At 40.9% G+C, this 24,099-nt stretch overlaps 1 protein-coding gene across 9 annotated transcripts; it reads left to right on the forward strand.

Moving 5' to 3' along the window:
* Positions 1-3,427: 3,427 nt before the first annotated feature.
* Positions 3,428-23,650, forward strand: LOC121511569 (sodium/potassium/calcium exchanger 1-like). 9 transcript variants are annotated; one of them, XM_041790352.1, is made up of 13 exons: positions 4,031-4,660; positions 5,421-7,232; positions 7,266-8,009; positions 14,143-14,289; positions 15,793-15,904; positions 17,129-17,182; positions 17,435-17,485; positions 18,566-18,643; positions 20,718-20,848; positions 21,177-21,425; positions 21,942-22,031; positions 22,460-22,626; positions 22,812-23,650. In XM_041790352.1, exons 2-13 carry the CDS (start codon positions 7,062-7,064, stop codon positions 23,059-23,061), a joined length of 2,244 nt encoding a protein of 747 aa, XP_041646286.1. In that variant the 5' UTR covers positions 4,031-4,660; positions 5,421-7,061; the 3' UTR covers positions 23,062-23,650. The 9 variants fall into 9 exon arrangements, with proteins under 9 accessions (XP_041646268.1, XP_041646286.1, XP_041646303.1 ...); XM_041790369.1 differs by having other exon boundaries at positions 5,421-5,606; positions 7,135-8,009; XM_041790334.1 differs by lacking the exon at positions 4,031-4,660 and adding an exon at positions 3,428-3,881 and having other exon boundaries at positions 5,421-8,009.
* The last annotated feature ends 449 nt before the right edge of the window (positions 23,651-24,099 follow it).

Genomic DNA, 24,099 nt, shown 5'->3' on the forward strand with positions numbered 1-24,099 from the left:
ACGAAAGCTGCTTGGCTTTCATATGGAGGTTTTTTGCAAACTTGCCTTCACATATATTGCACTGAGGAGAGGTTTCTGTCGAGCTACTCTGCCATAAACCGAGATCTGTGGACTCAGATCAAGGTGTAGAAATATCACATCTGCAAAAATTCTACAATTCTGTTTTCACTTTGTCATGGTGGGGTACTGAGTGTAGATTAATGAGTGTAAAATGAATTCAAAAAATTGAAGCATCAGGCTGCAACATGAGAGAATGAAAAAAGTGAAGTCAGGGGATCCTCTGATGACTGGACAGATAGATGTGATAAGGAATAGAAAGGAGTTTATAGAAAAATAAGATAGTAATGTCCTTGACCTCCAATCTGACTGCACCCATCGTTCTGTTTCTTGCATTTTTGTCCTGATATATTAATTTTGGGATGCTCCAGTCAAATTTTTTGAATGTCAGCACTGATTACCTATGAGTGAGATCAGCTGATTGGATCAAATTTAATTTATTTTTTCATCAGCGGGTTTAGAAGTCAGTTTGCTTAACTCTGTAGTGTGCTGGGACATCCTACACATGGCAGTGTAACCTCATAAAAGGGGCACAAAAGTCATCCTTCTTCCATCCTCATTCCTTACCAAAGCCAAAGTTTTCTTTTGAACACATCATGATAACGTTATATTTACTTTTGCCTAATAGTCATTTCACTGACTGGACCTTAAACACATTACAGTGTAACGTTCTGTAGCCTTGGTTAGCTAGCTTTTATGCTTTTTCAACTTGGATTTCAACAGTGGATTCATATTTTTAGTTCATTAGTTTTACAACAACTGCTTAGAGTGGCGGAGGATGACTGACCCGCAGCGGCAGACTCATTTCATAGCCATGCTGATACTTGAAGATGCTGCATTTCAGTTTAATTTGTTTCACAATGCTAATGTGCTTAATAAATTGCCTGATAATGATAGGTTACTGATCAGTCAGGGCTTCTCCAGTAAGAATAATTTATTTGTAAAGAAGACACAAAAATAAACAGAGATACACGGGCTACAGAATTTTCTGTTTTAGTACTAAAATTCAGTAATTTCTTTTTCTACTTCTTTATTCTCCCACTCATACAGAGAGAGATTAACCCTTTTCCTTTATAACTTTTGTTACCCCCCAAATAAAAAATACTAAACATAATCAGTAACTTCACCATGATATCAACAGAACAGAAAGAGAAAAAGCCACAGTGAACTTCAGTTTGCCTATATAAAACATGTAGAAAACAATGAATTTACTCCTCTTTTACTAATTGATACATGGACATGATTGACACATAAATGCATCTATAATAAATATCACTAATATTTATGTAATATTCTGTAAAGAGCCTGTTTGTAGAATTAGAAACTTTCCCTTTGGATCATGAAGTAAATTTTGTTTCTAACATTTATGACTGTACATCGTTAAATGCATCATTTTACTTGCGACCAAGTATTTCACACTGCAGTATTGTTACATTTACTCAAGAAAAACATCCACACTTGGCTGCACCAGCTCTGTGTAACTTCATTTCTGATCATGTTTTTGAGTAAATATCACAAGTGACTGGCTGTTAATCAGTCAGGCTACCCCTAATTTCATCCTAACTAGTTTTAACGCAGGATTATATGTGACTTTTACACCCTAACCCAAGATAGAACTTGAACACAGCTGGTACAACAGCTCCCCCCTGTTGCACCAGTTACTTTTGATTTGGTTTATGTTGAAAACATCCTCTTTCTGCATTACTTAGATATTTCTCTGTTGGTGTTTGCAACAGAAATCAGCATTGATTAGCTCAGACTTGTCTCTTACTGCAGTTGAACAAACATAAGCTGATTTTTTTACTTTAGTGAAGAATTTTTTATTTGATGGTTTTGTTTCATTTCGAGCCATTTTAAACCCCCTCTCTAGTGTTTTACTGTTCATAAATAAAGGATTGTTAAATTTCCTAAAGCACCGTCCATCTCACTCTTACCACCTCTGACTGTACGATTTCTTCATTCAAGCTTGTTCACCTTTGAGCCTTTTCTCTATTTCTATTTATCATTGTTCACTGATGTTGCTTCAAGTTTGGTTATTCCTGAATGCTTTTAAGGATGTTTTTAACTTGCAGTTTGATTTAGATGACCAATTACATTTGGAAAGACTTTGGATAATTTTAAATAGTTTTGAGTTTGTTTGTTTTACTGACAAAATAAAAGCTAAAGTTTTTAAATCAAAGGTCCCGTGTTCTCTTTCCCATCTGATCCTAAAGGCTGATGTGACTTCAGAAAGTCTATTTAGAAGATTTTGGTAATGTTGTGTTTATACAATGACTATAAAAAGCATAAATATACATGTTTTACCCTTTTATTGATTCAATAAATCAGTCAGGGTCAATAAAAACAAAACATAAACAAACAAACAAACAAAAAACCCCACAAAAACAACAAAGTATATTTTAGGTGCTCTGCCTAAACTCCACATGGCAGCACTTGCGTCCAATTGGACCTGAAGCACTTGATGGCACTTACTGATGTTGTTTCTTCTTGTCTAGATCATTGCTTGTGTTGTTCTTGCTCTCGAATGTACGTCGCTTTGGAGAAAAGCATCTGCTAAATGACATTGTAACATTGTAACATTGTAATAAATTTGGCTTTTTGGACAAAAAGACTCTTTAATGTCAAATTCAAAAACAGATTTCTACAAAATAATGTCAGTTAAACAAAAATATGTAATGTAAAATAAGTGACTGCATAAATATTCATCCCCTTCAAGTCTGTTTTTAGTAGTCACCTTTGGCTGCAATCACAGCACCTGAGTCTGTGTGGCTAGGTCTCAACTGGGGTCGCACATCTGTACATTGCAGTTTTACTCCATTCTTCTTTGCAAAACTGCTCGTCTCTTTCAGGTTGCACAGGGATCGAGCATGAACAGTCCTTTTCAAGTCCAGTGTTACGACCTGTCTCAGGGAGGTAACAGAAAGGGAGCCATGGAATAACAAAAATGTGTTTATTTGTAACTAAATGCTCCAACTTATCACATAACTAAAGTGCTATGTAAATATGAGCTAACAGTCATGTCTGGAGTGTATGGATGAGTGAATGTGAGGTGTTATTGTGGTGATATGTGCATCAAACCAAACAAAAGGATGAGATGTCTGCAGCAGGCCCAGCTGAGAGAATGAAAATCTCAAACAGGCTGGCTTATCCGCCTGTCTGAAGGCCCCGCTCAGGTGAGCAGCAATCAGCTGATGACTCCTCACAGCCCCACCCTAATGCCAACTCCAAACACCTGAAAGAGGAGAAACATGGCTGAGAACAATGCATGGAGGAAATCAGGCCGAGTGGATACTAGATGGGAAGAGTTATTGCACCAGCCACAAATTCTCCATTGGATTGAGGTCTGGGCTTACACTCAGCCACTCCAGAACATTCACCTTGTTGACTTTAAACCATTTCTGTGTAGCTTTAGCTACAGACTTTTGTCTAGCCAGTCTGCCATAAAGCACAGATCAGTGGAGGGCTGCAGTTATGGTTGTTCTTCTGGAACTTTGTCCCGTCTCCATACAGGATCTCTGGTGCTCAGTCAGAGTGACCATCAGGTTCGTGGTCAGCTAAGGCCCTCCTCCCCCGATCGCTCAGTTTCCCCGGGTGACCAGCCCTTGGAAAAGTCCTAGTTGTACCAAACTTCTTCCATTTTGAGAATTCTGGAGGCCACTGTGCTCTTGGGATCCATTCAGTGCAGCAGAACATTTTTTGTATCCTTCCCCAGATCAATGCCTGCCAACAATCCTGTCTCTGAACTCTGCAGGCAGTTCCTTTGACTTCATGGCTTGGCTTTTGCTCTGATGTGCATTGTCAGCTGTGAGGCCTTCTATAGAGAGGTGTGTGCCTTTCCAAATCATATCCAATCCCTTTATTTACCACAGGTGGACTTCAGTTAAGGTGTTGAAATATCTTAGCAAAGATTGAGGGAAATAGGAGGAACCTGAGCTAAATTTCAAGTGTTTTTGTAAAGGGTCTGAATACTTCAGCCGATTTGATGTTGCCATTTTTAATTTTTTCATAAATTTGTGACAATGTCTAAAATTCTGTGTTCACTTTGTCATGATAGGGTACTGAGGTCAGATTCATAAGAGAAAATTAGTTTAAACTATTGTAGCAAAATAATTTTTCCACATTTTAATCTTTTTACATGCTGTATTCAGTTCCCACTACCCCAAGCCCCCAAACCAGCCATTGATTTCCACATGCATTTTCATGTTTTTCTAATTATTAAGAGGCTCAGATCCACTCAAAAATGAAGCTAAATGGAACCCCACCCTAAACGAAGACTACACTCCTCCTGTCCTTTGAACATGTAGCTTCATCATTCAGCACCCATCAGGCACCGCGCACCTGAAACACGCAGCTGCGACCATCCCACCCTCTCTCTTTCTCTCTCACTCACCTGTTTGAACGTTGGTGTATTGATACATCAGCGTTATGTGTGAAAGTGAATGTGCGGGATGTTCGGACCCCAATCCTCTTAGCAGCATTATGCTGAGCTGCGTTCAAGCCCTGACATGCGGTGCGCCCTTGTAGCTCCCCAAAACTCGGAGTCAGCATCTCTGCGTTCATTACGCACAGCTGGAGCGACTGAAGGGAGCAGCCGGAGGTACAGGTAAGAGCCTCGGGAACATTTGGCACGAGCATGTTTATGGATTTATCCTCTTGTGTTCAGGATTGTGAGTGAAGATAGATCAGAGATTTTCTTCGTTCTTCTATTGACTAAATCGACGCTAATTGATGAAGAATTACGGCTCAACACGCCTTTTTTAGAGATAAGATCTTAATGCATCTCGGGTGTGTTGATTAATCGTCATTAATGGCTGTTAGCTGCACGCGCACGTTTCATCACGTCGTTTTAATGATCGTGTTTTTGCTGTAAAGGACAAATTTTGAGAAAATGGCTGAACTGTCATTAAACTGAAGTGCAAAACAACTAAATCATGATGGCACACCCAGAGTTTTACTATGAATATACTTATCAGTAATAATGCAAGGCTTCAAAGCAGTCTAGAACAGAATAACAGCAGATCAATAGAGCTAGAGCATGCATTGGATGTGCACATGTGCAGTGGGCAGCAGCAGTTATTTATTAAAATCATTACAGCTGCAAAATTTGAAATTAATTTGGAGTTAAATTTCTTCATTTCTGCACCAAGTCTGTTTTTTTTTTCTCATTTTCCTCCTACTGAGCGTGTTTTCAGAGGAGTCTGGGTCTGTGAGAAGCCAAAGCCGGAGTGATTATGTAGCCATAGTAACAGGTGGCTGTCTGCATCCCCATCACACTCACACCTCTTTAGTAGATGTGCCTCTGCAACAATGACAGCAGAGAGGGCATTTCACAAATGTCGCTGATGGAGTTTTTCTCTTTTCAGTCCCTCCACAGGTTGAAGCATGAAACAGACTCTGTTTGTCTCCTCCTCACCTGCACTCGTCACTCCTGGAACTATCAGGGAATGCATCTGACATAACTTCCTGCTAGGTGTCAAGATTGGAGCTGGGAAATTAATCAACTTCAAGCGGGATTAAATCAAGATCAAACGATGACTGCATGCCATGCGGTAAATGGAGCGCACCTTCCTTTTCTTTTCCAGCACATCTTGTGCTCTGCCCCTCCCACCAAAACAGCTCTTTGATTTAAGTGAGGAGCAGATGGAGCCACAGGATGAGCTTTGGGGAATTTAAAGAGCAAGAGAGCTGAAGAAGATGACAAAAAGGGAGCCGTTGATTAACGTTAAGGGATAAAACAGTCTCAATCATGTGGATCTGGATGAGGAACGTTGCTGAATAACATGCAGAATTAGCTACACAGCAGTGGCTTCCTCGCCAGTTTACATTAATTAGAGCTGTCAAATGACAAAATTTTAAAATCATGATTAATCTCAGAACTTCTGTTGTCAAGGAGGATTAATCACACCCATTTTATCACATATTTACATCTCACTATTTTGCATTTAGAACCAATTTTGTGTCATTTTACTTCTGTCTTGTTCTGAGGGTATTTGACTTCCTATTTAGATATAGACCTGCTTTATAGGTAGATCGAAAATTATAGCATGAGCTTAACTATGGAAAAGGATCCTGTTATGGATTGAAAATAAAATAGGGGAGTTTTTAAAGTGAATTGAGACATTAAAGAGCAGCAGTGGTCTTTTTTTACATCACTGGCTGACATGGCTTAACCAAGTGTTCTGAAATGGACAATAAATGATGCATTTAGTTTTGTTAATTTGCACACCATAGAAAAAATAAGAACAATACTAGATCATTAAAGTAAAGCATCATCTCCCTGATATAACAAGAGTTATTCTAGGCAGAAAGCAGGTTGGCTACAAAATGGAACAGTAACACAGAGGTATACACCTAAAGGCATAAAGCATTTTAGTAAGATCTGTGTTTTATTTTTGTCAAATTAATGAACTCTTTAACTGCCTTTGGAATGATGATAATGATGATGCTGATTGTAGAGAACTGGCCGTTTGTTTCAAAGAGATGGTCCTCTGTAATCAACATGTATTAAGGAAAGTCCAGAAAAAAGGGAAGGTGAAAGCCTCAGTGTAATGAGAATGAGAAGAATTTTAAAAACTCTTGAAAGGTTCTCATCAGAAATTGATTAATGCTTGTATTTTCTGTAAAGCGGATGGAACAGATGAGTTGCTTTTTTAAGGGGAAAAATTCCTTGTGGATTAACAAAAACTTGTGTAAATAAGTGGGACAGGTAGCCCACTCAGTTTTACATTACATGAGATATAAATAACTTGAACTATAATCGTTGAACTACTGAAAAAAGCTCAGAACAAAATCAAAAATCCAGAGTTGACAGTTTGATTAATCGCAGTTTAAAAGAAAATAATACACCAATTGTGGATCTCAGTTAATCACGATTGATGGTATTAATTTTGACAGCTCTAATTATCATTTCAAATTCATGCACAAGGTAGTAGCTATAATAATGGTGATCTTAGTATCAATCGAATGATCAAAGTGATGATTTTTGAGCCACTTTAGTCGAGACCATGAGGCCGATGAGCGTGCACTCGCCTCTCAGGAGGAGACTGAGACGTGGCCGCCTTCTCTTCTTCGTCTCAGGTGTGCTGCTGTGTCTTGTCTACACTCTGAGTCTCCGAGAGCGGCGAGCCTCCGCCCAGGTTGATGATGATGATGCAATGGAGGTGAATATCCGGGAGGTGAAGGTGTCCAATGGGACGGAGGAGGAGGAGGAGATGTCTGAGGGCTCCAAACCTCCTCTGGTATTTGTCGTCAATAGGACAGTTATTGAACACTGTATCTATGTCGATCCTCAACCTCCTGAGCCTCCTCCACCTCCAACCACACCTCCTCCTCCTCCTCCTCCTCCTCCTCTCCAGCCCCCCCACAGGAAAGGTGACTACCCAGAGGACCTTTTCTCAGTGGAGCAGCGACAGCGAGGCTGGGTGCTGCTCCATATTGTTGGTATGGTCTACATGTTTGCAGCTCTGGCCATTGTCTGTGATGAGTTCTTCGTCCCCGCTCTGGAGGTCATCACCGACAGGCTGGAGATCTCTGATGACATCGCTGGGGCAACTTTCATGGCAGCAGGAGGATCTGCTCCAGAGCTCTTCACCTCCCTGATCGGCGTCTTCATCTCCCACAGCAACGTGGGCATCGGCACCATCGTGGGCTCGGCTGTCTTTAACATCCTGTTTGTGATCGGGATGTGTGCCATCTTCTCGCGGGAGATGCTGCACCTGACGTGGTGGCCGCTCTTCAGAGATGTCTCGTTCTACATCCTGGACCTGGTCATGCTCATAGTCTTCTTCCTTGACAACAAGATCCTGTGGTGGGAGAGCATCCTGCTGGTGTTGGGCTACATCAGCTACGTCAGCTTCATGAAGTTCAACAGTCAGATCGAGAAGGCGGTAAAGACTCAGATCAACAAACACATGAGTATTGTCAAAGTGTGGAGCGCCGAGGAGCCTGAGAAGGTCAGTCAGTCACATATTCTTAGAGAAAATGGGAAAAGGTTTCTTACAGATCCTAGCAATAGCTACATTTATCTCAGGAAAGGATCCACAGCTTCATACAGTACCATCTCTATTGTTTCCAGCAGCCTGTGCCCATTAAAGTTAGGTTAGTTGTTCAAAACAGATTTGAACCCTCATTTTATGACCCAGGCCCATAAATTTTACCGTGGCTACACTCAGACACTTTTCGTTGGTGGACCTCCTCCACAGTATGTGTTATCATTGCAGCTGTATGTTTGCAATAAGCTCTATTGAAAGGTCCTTGTTGCTGTAGTTAGGAGGTACTCCCGTCATTTGCAAAGGAAGGAGCCATGAATACCTCAAACATGCAACAGTCATGCTCTCTGTCTAGACAAGAGGGAATTATCAGAAAAGATAAAAGATTTAAATAAAATATGGGCTGAAATAGACCGTCTGCAGTCACGTTACTATGATGGCACATTTTTACAACGGATTCGGACCTGTGGATTCACCTCGAGGGCACTCAAACAAAGAAACTTGTGAGGAACAGACTGAAAGGGGCTGTTTCTCCTCACAGCAGCAGTCTTTAAGGGATATTTTAGTATTTTTGAAGTTCATTTTTTTGAGGTACTTGGCGATAGTAGGGGCATTAGCATCCAGTGATTCCAGAGAGCATTAACCCTTCAAACAGGACACGCTTGGAGAAGCTATAGAGCATAGCAAACACGTACAGATGCTGCATGTAATTTAGCCTGAGTAAGGTAGAAATGTGCCAAAAACAATACTGGCCCACGTGTACATTATTTTGAACAGTTTGCCTACATTTTGCTGCATTTTACCCTCAACCTTCCAGGGCCGGCTGCTGAGAAGCATCCCCACAGCATGATGCTGCCGTCACTGTGCTTCACAGTGGGGATGGTGTGTTTGGGAACATAGCATCTTGTCTGATGCCCAAAAAGCACAATTTTGGTCTCATCAGACCAAAGAACTATCTTCCACTTTCCCCCACATGCCTTGTGGCAAGTCTCTTCCATCTCAGCTCCTGAAACTTTTAACTCCTTCAGAGTAGTCGTAGGTGTCTCTCTCACTAGTCTCCTTCTTGCACAGTCACTCAGTTTGTGAGGATGGCCTGATCTAGACAGATTTTGGATGTGCCATATACCTTTCATTTCTTCATGATGGATGTAACTGAACTCCGGGGATGTTCAGTGCCTTGGAGATTATTTTGTATCCAACCTCTGACTTATACTGCTCAATAACCTTTTCTCTGAGATGCTTGGAATGTTCCTTTGTCCTCATGGTGTAGTGGTAGCCAGGAATACTGATCAATCGGGGACTGGGCCGTCAAGACACAGGTGTCTTTATACTACAATCTCTTGAGACACAGTGACTGTACTCAGGTGATCCCCGTTTCACTAAAGGTGTTTTCAGACAGACACGGTTCTGGTTCTGGCTCTGGAACCGGTCTGGAGTCTCAGAACCTTGGTGCTTTCTGATGAACCAGCCCGTGTTCACACCAGTGTGAGCGGAACAAAAGTGGGAGTTCACGATGGACATGCATCACTCATGCCCAGCTCCACTTTTGCTTAAGTTTTTATTGCTGTCCTGAATTTCCTTTTTCAGTTTCTTGAGTTTATTAATTAATTGCTAGCATTCTGGTGAACCCACACAACAAAAACTGGAGTGTTGAATTTTTAGTGTTAAACATTTCAGAGTTGATTTTAGCCCCCAAAGTGTAATTTTAACTTCATTCAGAATCACATGGCCTTCAGTGTTGGACTTATTCGATGGTGTTGATCCATTTAGAGTTAATTCAACTCTGTAGAGAGTCAACTGATCTAAGCCCTGCCCACTGCATTTTCAAATTAGGGGGATTGAGTTTTCCCATCATGCTCCGTGGCAGTGTTTAGATGTGTTTAAGATGTGTTTGGATGTGTTAAGATGTTGCATGTTGTACAGCGATCATTGCTGGGATTTCTTAGCTTTGTTTCTGGTGGATTACTGTTTTTGATGATAAACACTTCTGCACCATGAGTGAAGTTGTCCACTACATCGGTCAGCTTATGCGGCAAGGGATAAATCTATACTATAGCTTGATGTTGGCTTGCAGCATGTTGCAATATCTCTGAGCCTGTCTCTCTATTAAAGTTAGTCATAAGACACCTGACTTTGCACAGGTATTTGTTATGAAATGGAATTATCAAGCATGAAGAGTGCATTTCTGTGTGTCAGAAATTAAAGTTGTAAAAATCTCAAAATAACCCTGAAAATGAATGGAAATGACAAATTATTCTTGTGTAAAGTACACTTAAATGTGTAAAAAAAAACAACAACACTGTGAGTGTTAAAAATTAAGTTTGAGTGTTAAAATAAGAACATTTTTTCAAAGTCTTATTTTAAATCAGAACCTGAGACAATCATTTAAACTCACACTATGGGAGTGAAATTAACTCTGACTTCACCATCTATTCCACAGGTTCAAAATATAACTTCCTCTTCCTTGTACTGTTCTCCAGCTACACCTTGAATTCTGTCAATGCCCAGATTACAACCAAACATTTGGTCCCATCACCAGACCATTGACACGCTCACTGATGAAGTCACGGCTCCCAAAAAAGAACCACTATTTTTTGGTTCCAGCTGAGAACCAACTTTACAGGTTCCAAACCAGTTTTTTTCTGGTTTGGACATGCCAGCCAGTTCAAAATTAGGTTCAGGAACCAGAACCGGCACAGGCCCTGCTAGTCTGAAAGGCCTACAGTTGTGAGACAAATAGCACCAGTTGGCTGGACCTCTGATGAATTAGGTCAGTCATTTTAAAGGGGTTGACATTACTTTGTAGAAATCTGTTTTCATTTTGATATTAAAGAGGATTTTTTGTCTAAAAAGCCTAATTATATTGACCATGATTGATTTATAAAATCAATTAAATGGTTAAACCTCCAATAGGGTGAGTACTTTTTATACGCACTGTAAATGAAACATGGCCTGAGGCCATATTTTTAATTCCCCTTTTTTAACAGAACATACATTAAAAATTGAAGCATGAACTGTTTTACATTTTTGTTTTAAAAACAGAAAAAACAGTAGATTTGTAGTTATTAGATATTTTATTCTCAGGTGAACCAGTGATGCAGATTTTGAATCAGACTCAACAATAGTTGGATTCAGACTAAAGCAGATGTTTCTGCAGCAGTTGTTTCAGTTGTCCATCTCCTCACACAGTAGTCTTTGTTTCCTTTCATCTGCTCACAGTTGGGTGTGCAGCGTGCTCCCACTCACAGAGGGACAGACAGTGATGTGTGGGTCTGAACAGGTGACAGCCGCTGTTTGTGTTCAGCCCTTTGATGCTGCTGAACAGAGAGGACTCCAGGTGTCACAGTGATGAGACTGAAACGTCACCGTCCTGAAACATGTGGACAGATAAAATGAGAGATATAAAGGCTTATTTCCTGCAGATTTAACTTCCCTCTGCAGCAGTCAGACAGCAGTAAATGTGAGCCTTTAATTAGCATTCAGGGCTGTGTTTTTAGTGTTTCAAGTATTCCCACCATCTCCTTCAATTATCCTGAAGCACGTCTGCGGTCAGTTTGTTCTCCTTCAATCACAGCGCTGAGTGTAATGAGACATGCTGACACATTAATGGGGCAGAATTAGTCAAATTCAAAAGATCCTTTTCCAGGAATCATACTTGGCTTTTCATAAAGATAGTCATACACAGTAGTGTTTTTAGTACATGCTTAGTCTTAGCTCCTCAGATTGTAATTGTGCCTTGTAAAGGCAGATCTTCTCAAGACTGTCGGATTAACCTGTGAGGGGCCTTGGTTTAACCCCCATCCTTCAGCCCTCTTTATGTGCAGTATTCCTATTAAAGATTATTACACAGGCTCTAGTTTAATGTAATCAGATTAAGCTAGCATCATGTGAGCACAGTCAGTATCAGCAGGAAACAGAAAGGTGTTTGTGATGATAGTGAAGGATCCACTTAAGCTTCATGATGTGCCGTTTGCTGATGATGCACTCTGGACATGCTGTAGATTTAGATAGGATTACTGTAGTCGGGACAGGTGCAGAGCTCCAGCACCATACATCATGTTTGATCGTAAGTCTAATCTTGGTTTGAAAAGCTTCACACAAGTCTGTGTTTGATTTTTGGAAACGTGGTGGTGTATTTCCACCGAATGGTCCTCTTTGGTTCCAAATATTTTAGTAAGGTTTAGTCCTGTAAACCCTGAACTTAGGTTTCCAAAGCCACAAGAGCTACTCTATAGTTTGTACTAGTACAATTTACTAGTACAAGATAGTAAAGCATGCAAACATACTCCCTGTGTACCTCTACGGGTTCAGTGAGGCAGAGCCACAGTACATGCTGACATTTCTTGCAAAAACGAAAGCAGCTTTGAAATTATTTTCTTGATATCCATGGGACATCAACTGTGGGTTGTTTTGTTTGTCACTGCTGGCATATAGGAAGTGAACTTTACCTCAGTGGATCAGTGGACTTCACTGTGTCTGTCTTCCCCCTTTATGGTCATTTAGGTACACTTGTACCCAACAGAAGGATGCCATAAAAGTAGGACAGATATTTTGGTGCCTTTTCACAACTTCTGACATGTAAATGTAAATAATCTATACTGGTTTGAACTAAAGAGGAAAGCTAGGTGGAAATATGGCTTTACTCTTCTATCCATGAGCTCTGACTGATATACAGGTACATCTCAAAAATGAGAATATTCAAAGAGAAACAGTTCAAGACTTTTTTTGTTTAAATCCTGATGATTACAGCTCATGAAAATCAAAAATGCACTACCTCAAAGTATGAAAATATTGCAGAAAAGTCCAATTTGTAAAGCTTTCTAGAGCCTGTATTGTCTCATTCTGGTTCAGTACACACAACCACAATCATGGGGAAAACTGCCGACTAGACTTTTCAAGGAGGGAAAGCCACAGAGGGTCACTGTTGAAAGGGCGGGCTATTCCCAGAGGCTGAGGTGCACAAGCATCAGTGATGAGCTCAGCCTTCAGAGGACAGTCAAACAAAGCAGATTCAAGACCTTAGGAGTGGTCTGAGGCTGGAGTCAGTGGATAGAGCCACTATGCACACACAGGTCCAGGAACTGGGCTACAAGTGTTGGGTTCTTAGTGTCAAGCCATTCCTGAACCACATATATCATTAGAGTCTCACCTGCTCTAAGGAGAAAAAGAACTGGACTGTAACTCAGTGGTCGAAAGTCCTGTTTTCAGATGAAAGTCAATTTTGGATTTAATTTGTAAATCCAGAGTCTGAAGGGAGATCAGAGAGGCACAGAATCCCTCAGTGCTTGAAATCCAGCATTTTCAGTTTGAACAGTCAGTGATAGTTTGGGGTGCTATGTCGTCTGCTGCTGTTGGTCCACTGGTCTTTATCAAGTCCAGAGTCAACGCTGTCAGCCGTCTACCAGGAGGTTTTAAAAGACCTTCATGCTTCCATCTGCTGAGAAGCTTTATGGAGATACCGATTTCGTTTTCCAGCAGGACTTGGTACCTGCCCACAATGAAGCCAACACTATCAGAAACTGGTTTCCTGTCCGTGGTGTTACCGTGTTTAACTGGCCAGCCAAATGGTCTGACCTGAACCCCGTAGAGAATCTCTGGGGAAACGTGAAGAGGAAGATGAGAGACACCAGACTCAACAATCCAGACGAGCTTAAGGCTGCTACCAGAGCAACTTGGGCTTCATAACACCCCAGCAGTGCCACAGACTGATTGGCTCCATGCCCCATAGACGCAAGAAATATTATTATTATTATTATTATTATTATTATTATTATTATTGTGATATTGTCATATTTGGAGATAGTAGATTTTTGATTTTCATAAGCTGTAAGCCATAATCATATAGAAATTAATGAACAATACAACCAAAAAAAAAATTAAGCCTTTTCCCTTTGTTTGTAATGAATCTAGAATATTTGTGGGGTTAACTTTTTTCTATTTTAGGGGAAAATGAACTTTTTCATGACACTGAAGTTGTTTTTTTTAGATACACCTGTACAAAGCCAAACTTTTGCTTTTACACATGCCAAGTAGTCTTACAAATATCTGAGGGTGTTTATATGAATGTAAACTAAATGTCTGTTTATTAACCTCCCAGGAGAGTGACGCTCCATCAGCACCTCCTCCTGCTCCTTCTGCTGCTGCACCAAAAGCTGAAGATAAACCCAAACGAGAGTCTGAGCCCATCGCTCCACAACACAGCAAACTACTGACAGAGCCAGCTGAGGACAAAGCCAGACTCAGGGTAACAAGAACTCCTGCTGTATCAACAGTCACTCTTTTTCTGTAATTGATCCTTCTTCATGAAAGCAGACATTATTTCTTTAACTGCATACCATGAATTCTTGGCCTGCTTTTCCAAAGAACTTCACAGGTTAGCCTTTGGCATTTTATTTACTCTTTGTGAAGCCCTGCCTTCCTTGGCCTCTGTAACTAGGCCAGACGACATCTCTTGGGCTCCAGAAATATCCTCTAATTTAACTAACTGTGGGAGATATTTCATTGATTTGAGTTTTGTAGAACCTAGGCTCAGTGAAAGACAAAGGTAATGTAGGATGTATGAGCAGAACTCCAAATCTCTAAAAACTTCACATCAATAGCTCTATGTGCTCATAATTTACTTTTCTGTAATGAAACATCACCAAGAAAACATGAACACAGTGTAACGGAATCCCGTCCTTACATTTGCAGCTGTAGGCCTGGAGACTTCATGCTCTAAAAGATGTATCAGATCGGTTTCTCTTCCTCCATCATCATCAGTCCTCTCTTTTTCTCTCTTTTTGGTTTTGATTGGTCAGTTAGGCATGGAGTGACACTGACAAGCATTGCGCTTTTCAAAAGCTGGACTGTTTTCAATAGAGAGTGCTGATCCAAAGGGCGCTTGAGTGCAAAAATTCTGGACTACATGGGCTTTGTATAGAAATGAGCTCTGCTAGTGCAGAAAACACCCACTGAGGATAGAGGATCTTAATCATCCTTATCTGCCTCACTAGACCAGCATCAAGTTGTACGTTGATGTCAACACTTAAAGAATCACGGAACAACAGGGTTTAACATTACCTTATGCTAATACTTCCAGCAATATCAGATTTGTAAGTTTGCCATTAAAGTGATATTTTGGTATTTTTTAAGTTGGGATGTATAAGGCGCTTGGTGATAGTAGAGGTGTTTGCTAAACCTAACATCAAAACTACTGAAATATTCCTTTAAGTGAAGTTAAAGCTCCTTAACATGCCAGCATTAAAATCTTTTCTCTTCCCTTTGAGCATATGTGAGTATTCTTTGTGATTGCTGATGGGTTGAATCACTAGTGTGGTTGTCCACAGAGAACAGAAACAAAAGGTATTTTTCATATTTAGACTTAGGTTTAGGGAACAGAATGAAAAAAACTCCTGGATTATGATGTGGATATTTTGAGTCGCTCTTGCAGACACACCAAGCACATCTTTTAACCATGTTGAAGGAACTAGATTAAGGTTTCAGTATCACTCTAAAGCTCTGAAAAACATGACCTGAATCAAATTGTGTCTAACAGGAAGTATGAGAGGGTGAGGTCAGGGTAGTAGACCAATCAGATAGCCAACAGAGCGGTCATTGGGATTTTTCAGGCATTAAGTCTTAGCTGTAATAAGTTTTGGATGAACAATGCGTTCCTTTTGGTCTAAGTGCACTTTCTCACTTGCATGCGTCCTGATTCTTACCTGAAGTCATTTCTGCTGTTGATGTCTGTCTGTTCGTCTTTGTTCAGCAGGTTCGTCCTGTCCTGCAGCGCGGTGGGAGCACAGCGTCCCTTCACAACACATCCCTGAGGAGCACCATCTTCCAGCTGATGATCCACACACTGGACCCTCTGGGAGAAGGTAACTCCTTAAAACCATAACAGTTTTAATTGAGCATGTGCACGGTTATCAACTAAATGGTTAAATGTCATCGACCTCACAAGTCAACTCAAGAAAAAATTATCTGGTGACGTGTAGATGTTAATTTAAGATGCGGTTTGTGGTTGAGCAGATGGTGGTGGTTCCTGATACTAGACCAGTTAAGGAACACTGCTTTAGAGGATATCTTTCTGATTCTGGGATGCATAACTTTATAATTTCACCACTTCTTTGCCATCAGCGTTAATGTGATTCTTTTAACTATTATTTTTGTACCAAATAGAAAAGCATTCCTGAAAAACAGTACTGTGGATGCTGTGAGCTTGCATCATATTTCTATATCACTTTAAATTGTATATGGCCTGACATTTTGATTAATAAATAATAAAAAAATGTCAGATTGCTTAACTCTCTCTCCTGATCATCAAATCAGCTAAAAGATTCCTTCCTGCTTGTCGGAATATCATGCTGCCCCTCAGTGACCTTCAGCCCGTCCTCAGGCTCTCTCAGCCATCATTCCTCTCTCTTGTAGCACTGCTGAGTCCTAATCAGCTTTCATTATGGTCTGATAGAAGCTGGATAAGAGCCAGCATGCTATCAGAACAAGCTCTTTATCTCTATGAAGTGATGCAGCAAAGAGAGCGGAGCTGAGACTGAAGCTCTGTGCCAGCTCAGGCCTCCAACACATCCAATTGTTCCTGATAATGACAGTGTTGTCAGTAAGGCTGAGCAGTTAATACAAATTTAGATTAAACCACAATAAAGCCTGCTGCAATTTTTAATAGCAGATGTCGCAATAATTCTTAAACCTAAAATGTGTATCAGAATACCAGTTTAGTACTTTTTTGGAGCAGAGACGTTGCACTGCACTGTCCGGGTAGGTTGTAGGGGTGCCAAAACACCTTGGTGGCTGTGGATGTCCTAAGGCCCTAAAAAACTGCCGGTGGTCTCTGGATGCTTTACCAGGGATAAAAAGGCCCAGACAAAAGAGATGCTGTCAAGCAACACGTGTGTCGACATGACATGACTGCACATAAGATCAAGGACTTAAAAGAAATTGCGTATTCAATCAATTATGCAATCGCAATTGATTTATTTTCAAAAATCGTTCAGCCCTAGTAGTCAGGCTTTCCAGTATTTACAGATAGAGAGAGCCGATGTAAATGTAGAACACATATAAATGTATGCTCTGGGTTTCTGTCGCAGAGTCAGACCTTAGAGGGGCTCAGAAAACCCCCGGTCCAAGGAAGTCCAGGAGAGGTAAGAGCCTAGAGGAGGCTTCACTGTCTCTGCATGTCATTACGATGTTTATGTAAGTAAGAACATGATCAAACAACATTGTATTTATAATGTAAAAACTAGACAATAGTTTAACTTCACTTCATCTTCTTGATTAAAGGGTAGACTTTATGTAACTCATATATAGAATTACATGAACTCAAAATTCATAGTTTTACCACAAAAAATAAATAAAGTAATTTATTAATTTTGATATAAATCTCTGCCAATCAGAGACGTCCTTTAATGGTGATGTCAGAGGGGAGGGGTCAGTGCAGAGGAAAGGTAAGCTACTGTTGTTAAAGTTGATGCTGTTGTTGTTGGTGTTGTAGCTGCTGCTCCTGTTGTTGTTGTTGTTGTTGTTGTTGTTGTTGTTGTTGTTGTTGTTGATGATGATGATGTTCTCGGCGTGGTTTGCAGTCCATTCAGCTCATTTTAGATGTTTTTGTGATTTTTTTTCTTGCCTCCATTCCAGTAAAAGCTGGGACTGGAGCCATTACGTTTCTGGTTTGTCCAACTGCCCAGGGTGATCTGTGAACATAAAAGCTCAAAAACCTTTTAACAGATTTTCTTCAAACCTTGCACTACTGTTCATCTTGATTCAAGGATGAACTGTTAAGTGTTAATTCCGTCGACTAAAACTATAATTTAAAAATGTTCATCGACAGCCTTTTTTCCCATGACAAAAGCTAGACTATCAAAAATAGATCTGTGATGACTAAAACTGACAAAAACTAAGTTTAGTTTTTCGTCAAGATGACTAAAATGTAATGTAGTTTTTGTCTGACATTTAAAATCTGTGATATTTCTCCACTGTGGGTAAATCTGTCAAAAAACAATGCATCTGTATCTATTCTGCCTCTCAGCTGTAGAAAGCAGGGACCCCAGGCTTGGCAGAGTGCATAGAACACACTAACAAGACTTGGTACCAGATAGAAAATAAATGCTTGGACTAAAAGTAAAGACTAAAATGTGACTAAAACACACATCACATCTGGACTCTGCAGTTTTACTCCATTCTTCTTTGCTAAACTGCTCAAGCTCTGTCAGGTTGCATGGAGATTAGGCATGCACAGACCATTGTGGTCTGGGCTTTCACTCTTCCACTGCAGAACATTCACCTTGTTGTCTTTCAACCATGTCTGTGCAGCTTTTGCTGTCTGCTTTGGTTCATTGTCTTAATCAGTAACTATCTTAAAATGTAGCACTCCTAGTGGTGGTTCTGTTCTTTTCTACATTTCCTCAAAACAGTCAGTTTATGTTAAAGTCTGAGGTTAAAGGCATGTAAACGTTTTGTGGATAAGTTCTTGTTTGATTTCTTTAAAAAGATTCATGCTACTTCGGTGATGATTCTCTTAATTGCAGCAAAGAACAAAGTGAAACCTTTGAACGACCCAGCTTTGGGTAAAGTGCAGAAAAAATCTCATCGGTGCCGCTCTGAAGGTGAGTAAAGTTTGTTAAAGGTCCATCGTTTGAACACTTTCTTTACTTTACTAACTTTACTAACCATGGTTTATTTTGGGTTGTTATGATAAGACAGCTCTCTAACACACCGTCAGTGTTTGAAATGATTGTGGAGAGGAGCAGTGGTATCGGTTTTGTATCACATCCATGCTGCATGCCTGTACTTGTGCATGTGCAAGAACAATCAGCCCTCCTCTTTCATTCATGCCAGGGCTTAGGAAGTGTACCATTCCTGACCACAGTACGGCACACTCGCAGTCTGGGGTGGATTGATGCACAGTCCAGGCAAGGCTGCATCCTATGGGCCCAGCATGTGTCGGGGTCTGGTCAGACTATTAATAATTTAAGATTAGGCAAACATGGTATTGACTCGTATTGTTCCATAAGAGGCAGTTATTTTTAAATGAGCTCCTGATTGGTTAGATACAGTGGACCAGCCTATGGGTGCTATATGCTGGTGATGTTTCTGTTTGTAGGTGCTTTTGTGCAGGAGCTGCAGACCCTTTAACATGCCTGTTTATATCTGAGGTGCTTTTAGGGTTAAAGAGGTTTTTTTCTCCTCAATCAGCAGATCCTCTCAGTGAGTGTTTGTGCATCACAGTATTCAGTGATGAGCTCCTTCAGACGCTGAGGTTCTAAGTAAAGAGGGGCTGCAGGCTGCCTGAAGTGGCCTAAAAGAGTCTGAATCAATCAGACTGAGGATTAACATGCAGATGGGACCATGAGTGTTTGTGTGTGATCCCCTCCCTCCTGTTCAGAGGAGCAAACACTCCAATCATTTCTCCAGGCTCTTCATACCGGCCCAGGCTGCAGAATAACGCATCAGTTTAGCATAAAAATAGATCTGGTTTTACTTCTAATGGGAATTTAGAAGAATTTCCCTTCAGAGTGTGGCAGTTTCTGCACCTTTGAAGGGTTTGAATCAAAATTAAAATACAAAAGAACAAACACTTGAGCCGTTTCAGTAGGGATAGGAGATGTTGGGTTACATGTACCTGGGCTTTATCAGTACTTTCAAGAGAAAATATGTCCCTCTGGTTCTCTTCAGTGTAGGGGTTCCAGCTTAAGGTAGCACTCTAAATCACCAAGTCAATTTTGAACCTCAAGTACAGAAATAATAGCTAAATCTAAAAATTAAACACTAGTAACAAATTCACATCATAAATCAAAACTAACCCAATTTACAATAAATCTATTTTCTACAAACTGCTGAACTCTTTAACCTCAATTAAATCTTCTACAAAGTTTTTACAATCTCTTTACAGAGTCATTATTGTAATAGTCTGACCAAAACTGGACTTTTAAAATGCATGCAAATATTTCAAGGCTTAATTATGCTTTTTTTATGAACAAAAATAGATGTGTGCGTTGTGAATGATAGAATTCCACATACTTGCATCCATTATGTTGTCCTTAGTTACATTAAGTGTGTTGTAGCTGTGGATCATCCGACGGCAGGTTTGAATATGAATGTGAGGAACTTGGGACTTCGTCAGCGGTGCATCCAGGACACTCACAAACCTGACTGGACAACTGGCATGCCAGAATTTTTCTTTTGTCTTCTGTCTAGTCTCATATCCTGGCCCGCTTCAAGCTCATGTTATGTAGTTTAAGTCCCAGGGTGTTGCAAAGGTATGCTACATCATGGCAAATGGACTTGAGCTTGCATTGGCATCGGGCTACTCAAAGCACTTTCACACTTCAGGTCAAACCTACCCATTTAAATCTTGATGGCAGAGGTTGCTATGGAGAATTAGCCATCAGTATTAGCTAATCTCACTCACACACTTCCATACCACCCACAGTGTCTTGCCCAAAGACACATCGACACATGGCTGCAACCTTCAACCTTCTGATTGTGGGACAACTGATTCTTCCTACTGAGCCACAGTCACCCCACAACATCATGTGTTTTTGCGAACACCTTATAGATGGATGTGAAATATAACCCATGTTATGGATCTGTGAAACAATCTGTTCAGGTCTAACACTGTAGCGTGGTGGTGTTACATTCTTTTTTTAAGTTCATAATCGTTCCTTTTTTTGCCTTCAGGTGATGATCAAAAGACAGTCGCCGAGCAGTCCAGTGCAGCAGGGGGCGCTGCAGTCGAGCCGTCCACCTCACAGCCTTTAAAGACAGAAGAGACGAGGGAGAAGAAGGACGAGCAGACTGAAGGGTCAAAGGTACACTTTCACATTGTGGTTTCAATGGCTATTATTGTAGAGGCTAAATGAACCTTTGGCGCATTGGGGCACCTTACCTTAAGCTTTGCCTCCCCTGCCCTATTGCTAAGCTCTCTCATTCTCATTTTCTCTTGTCTACTTTTTGTCTACTTTTGGATTTCACTGTCAATGTTTGGCAACTTCTTGGTTGCAGGTACCCTTTTATATAATTTTTAAAGAAAAGTCGATTCCAGCTCTGTCTTTTCTTTTATAAAGTGTTACCAACAGCAGGGGAGGCTTTAGTCAGATCACAGAAACTCCCTCTCTAACCTGTCTGACTCTCCCGCAGGCGGCTGCCGTGGGATCAGCGGGTGCAGAGGACGGTACTGAGGATGACAGCGGTGGTGAGGAGAGCAGCACCTCCAGTGAGAGTGAAGATGACGATGGAGACAAAGAGGAAGAGGGGAAGGAGGAAGAAGAGGAGAATGAACCGTTGTCTTTAGAGTGGCCTGAAACCAGACGTAAACAGGCGACCTATCTGTTCCTGCTGCCCATCGTGTTCCCGCTGTGGCTCACGCTGCCCGACGTCAGAAACCCAGTGAGTATAAAGACACTGTAAAAACTACATCTATGCAAGTATGTAAATGAAGAACCTGTGCATCACTTTAAGTCTAAAAGTAAATACAAGGATGAACTGATCAAATATAAGAGTGATATGTCAAAGGTCAAGCTCATAGGGCCAACCTCATGTTTATCCCTTGCTTTCTAAGCCATTCTTGTGAATGTGATATCTCTTCGACTCTTTGAGGAACTTCCCTCAAACTTTGCACAAATGTCCATTCTGACTCAAGGATGAACTGTGACAAATTACCCTACCACAGAAAAATTCACAGCGCTTCTTCTTTATATAACCAGCATATGGTGGTTCTAGTTGAGTTTTTGAATTAGTCCTGAATTTGTAGTGTATCTCTCCTAACTGAAGTTGGGCCACTGCAAAGTAATTGCATTTGTAAGCTTGTAAGCTGTTTATCTGTCAGGTTTAACTGTCCAAAAAATTGAAGGGTGACTACGTTATACATGGTACATCAGAAGTGAATGTGTTTGTGTTTTTCAGGCATCAAAGAAATATTTCAGCATGACGTTTATCGGCTCCATCCTGTGGATCGGAGTTTTCTCCTACCTGATGGTGTGGTGGGCTCATCAGGTCAGTCATACAAAAGTTGAATCTTCTGTCACACTGTTGTTCTTCATGCTTACTGACCCTAGGAGGCAGCCTGGTTTTCTCACATTTCCTACAGTTTGAATTTGTTTCCACATTCCTTTTTGACACAGCCATTGTATTATAAGGACAGAAACCATATTTATAAGTTTATAATTTATGTATTGGCATCACATTCTTTCATTCAGTCCAAAGCTTCACACGCCAAAGCCAAGGTATCATTATAATTATTCTACATGTTATACATGTATTGTCACTAGATGGCACATGGAGCAAATGAAGCACCCCATGAAGCTTCAGCCCATGAGTTGAAGCAACTGGATGGAAAGCTTCAATGCTTCATGAAGCTTCAACTCACCATCACTAATATTCATCAGGGGTTTATCCTTCTTTTATTAACATCTTTTTTACAGGTGGGTGAGACGGTGGGGATCTCAGAGGAAATCATGGGTCTGACCATCCTGGCTGCAGGGACATCGATCCCTGACCTGATCACCAGTGTCATCGTGGCCCGTAAAGGTCTGGGAGACATGGCCGTGTCCAGTTCAGTGGGCAGCAACATCTTTGACATCACTGTTGGGTGAGTAAAAAAAAAAAAAAAATAACCTTTTGCGCTGGCTGTAAGCTTCTTTTAATACTGAAACACCCGATCTGCCTCCACTTTCAAATCCACTGCAAAGTCAAAAACAGCACCAAGATAATAGTGTGGAATTTAGGATGTGAGTTGCAAACATTTACTTGTCTCTCTCTTGTCTCTGGTTTCAGTCTGCCAGTCCCTTGGCTCTTGTACACCTTATTACACAACGGCGACCCGGTAAAAGTCAGCTCCAATGGCCTGTTCTGTGCCATCGTGCTGCTCTTCCTCATGCTGCTCTTCGTCATCATCTCTATTGCCGTCTGTCGCTGGAAGATGAGCCGCATGTTGGGACTCACCATGTTCGTACTGTACTTTGTGTTCCTGGTTCTCAGCGTCCTGCTGGAAAATCGCATCCTCACCTGCCCTGTCTCCATCTGAGTTGATAGTTACCTGCCCAATCTCCACGAGTGGACCGTCATCTGTTCCACCTCCATCTGAGTGGACAATCACCTGCCCTGTCTTCATCGGAGTGGCCAGACATCTGTCCTATCACCATCTGAGAAGATGGTCACCTGCCCCGTCTCCGAGGGTTTGGTCTTTAAATGAACACATTTAAACTATGTTTGTCTAGACAGGATTGATGCTTTGGCACAATTTTACCCAGTGGAACAGGCTCAAAGAAATCCCAAACTTCTGGGTGAATCTCCAGTATTCATGAACTACCTTTCGTACAACTTTGTTCTGTACTAAACCAAACTAGTTTTTGTTCATGTTCATTGTATTAAAGGATGTTTTTGTGTAAAATATTTTAATCTGTCGACCTAATCGTCTTTGAGAGAAACAGTAACTGTTTGTGTGTCTCAGGCTGTCTTAACTGTGTGATAAACACCTTCTGGTGTCATGTTGTCAGATGTTTCTGTCATGTTTAACACTCTTGTTGGACTGAAGTCGATGCAAACCTGTATTTTATTGATAGGAAATCTATCAGTATATCAAATTAAAACTCCATGCTGCAATAAATTATTTTTTTAACAGTGAGCTGGTACTGAGTGTGAATTTATTCCTGAGAAAAAAACAGGTGAAAAAGGGAATTTAGGGGTTGTTAGGATGAAGATGAAATAAGCACAAGAAGCTTGTGCCATGTCATCTTTAAATACCGTCCTCCACTCTCAGTTACATCAGATGTCCTGTCCCACTTTAAGGATTGTCCTAAAGCTCTTATTAATAAACAGGGGAAGGAGGGTGAGGAGAGAGGAGGGAAATCTGAGGAGCTACACAGAAGCAGCCTTTGTAGAAGCTGTTTTAGTGACAGACACAGCCCTTTATGTGATGTCACTCACTGATGCTGCAGTAGACAGTGGATCAATAAAAGGCAGGCCCTAATACATGCATACAGCACATATTATAGGCATTATTATACTCTCCTCTTTGCTTAATTTCCTTACATTTCTTCATACATCTTTAGAGGGAGGGACA

Source organism: Cheilinus undulatus, linkage group 1 (genome assembly GCF_018320785.1).
Source record: "Cheilinus undulatus linkage group 1, ASM1832078v1, whole genome shotgun sequence".
NCBI classification, from domain to species: domain Eukaryota; kingdom Metazoa; phylum Chordata; class Actinopteri; order Labriformes; family Labridae; genus Cheilinus; species Cheilinus undulatus.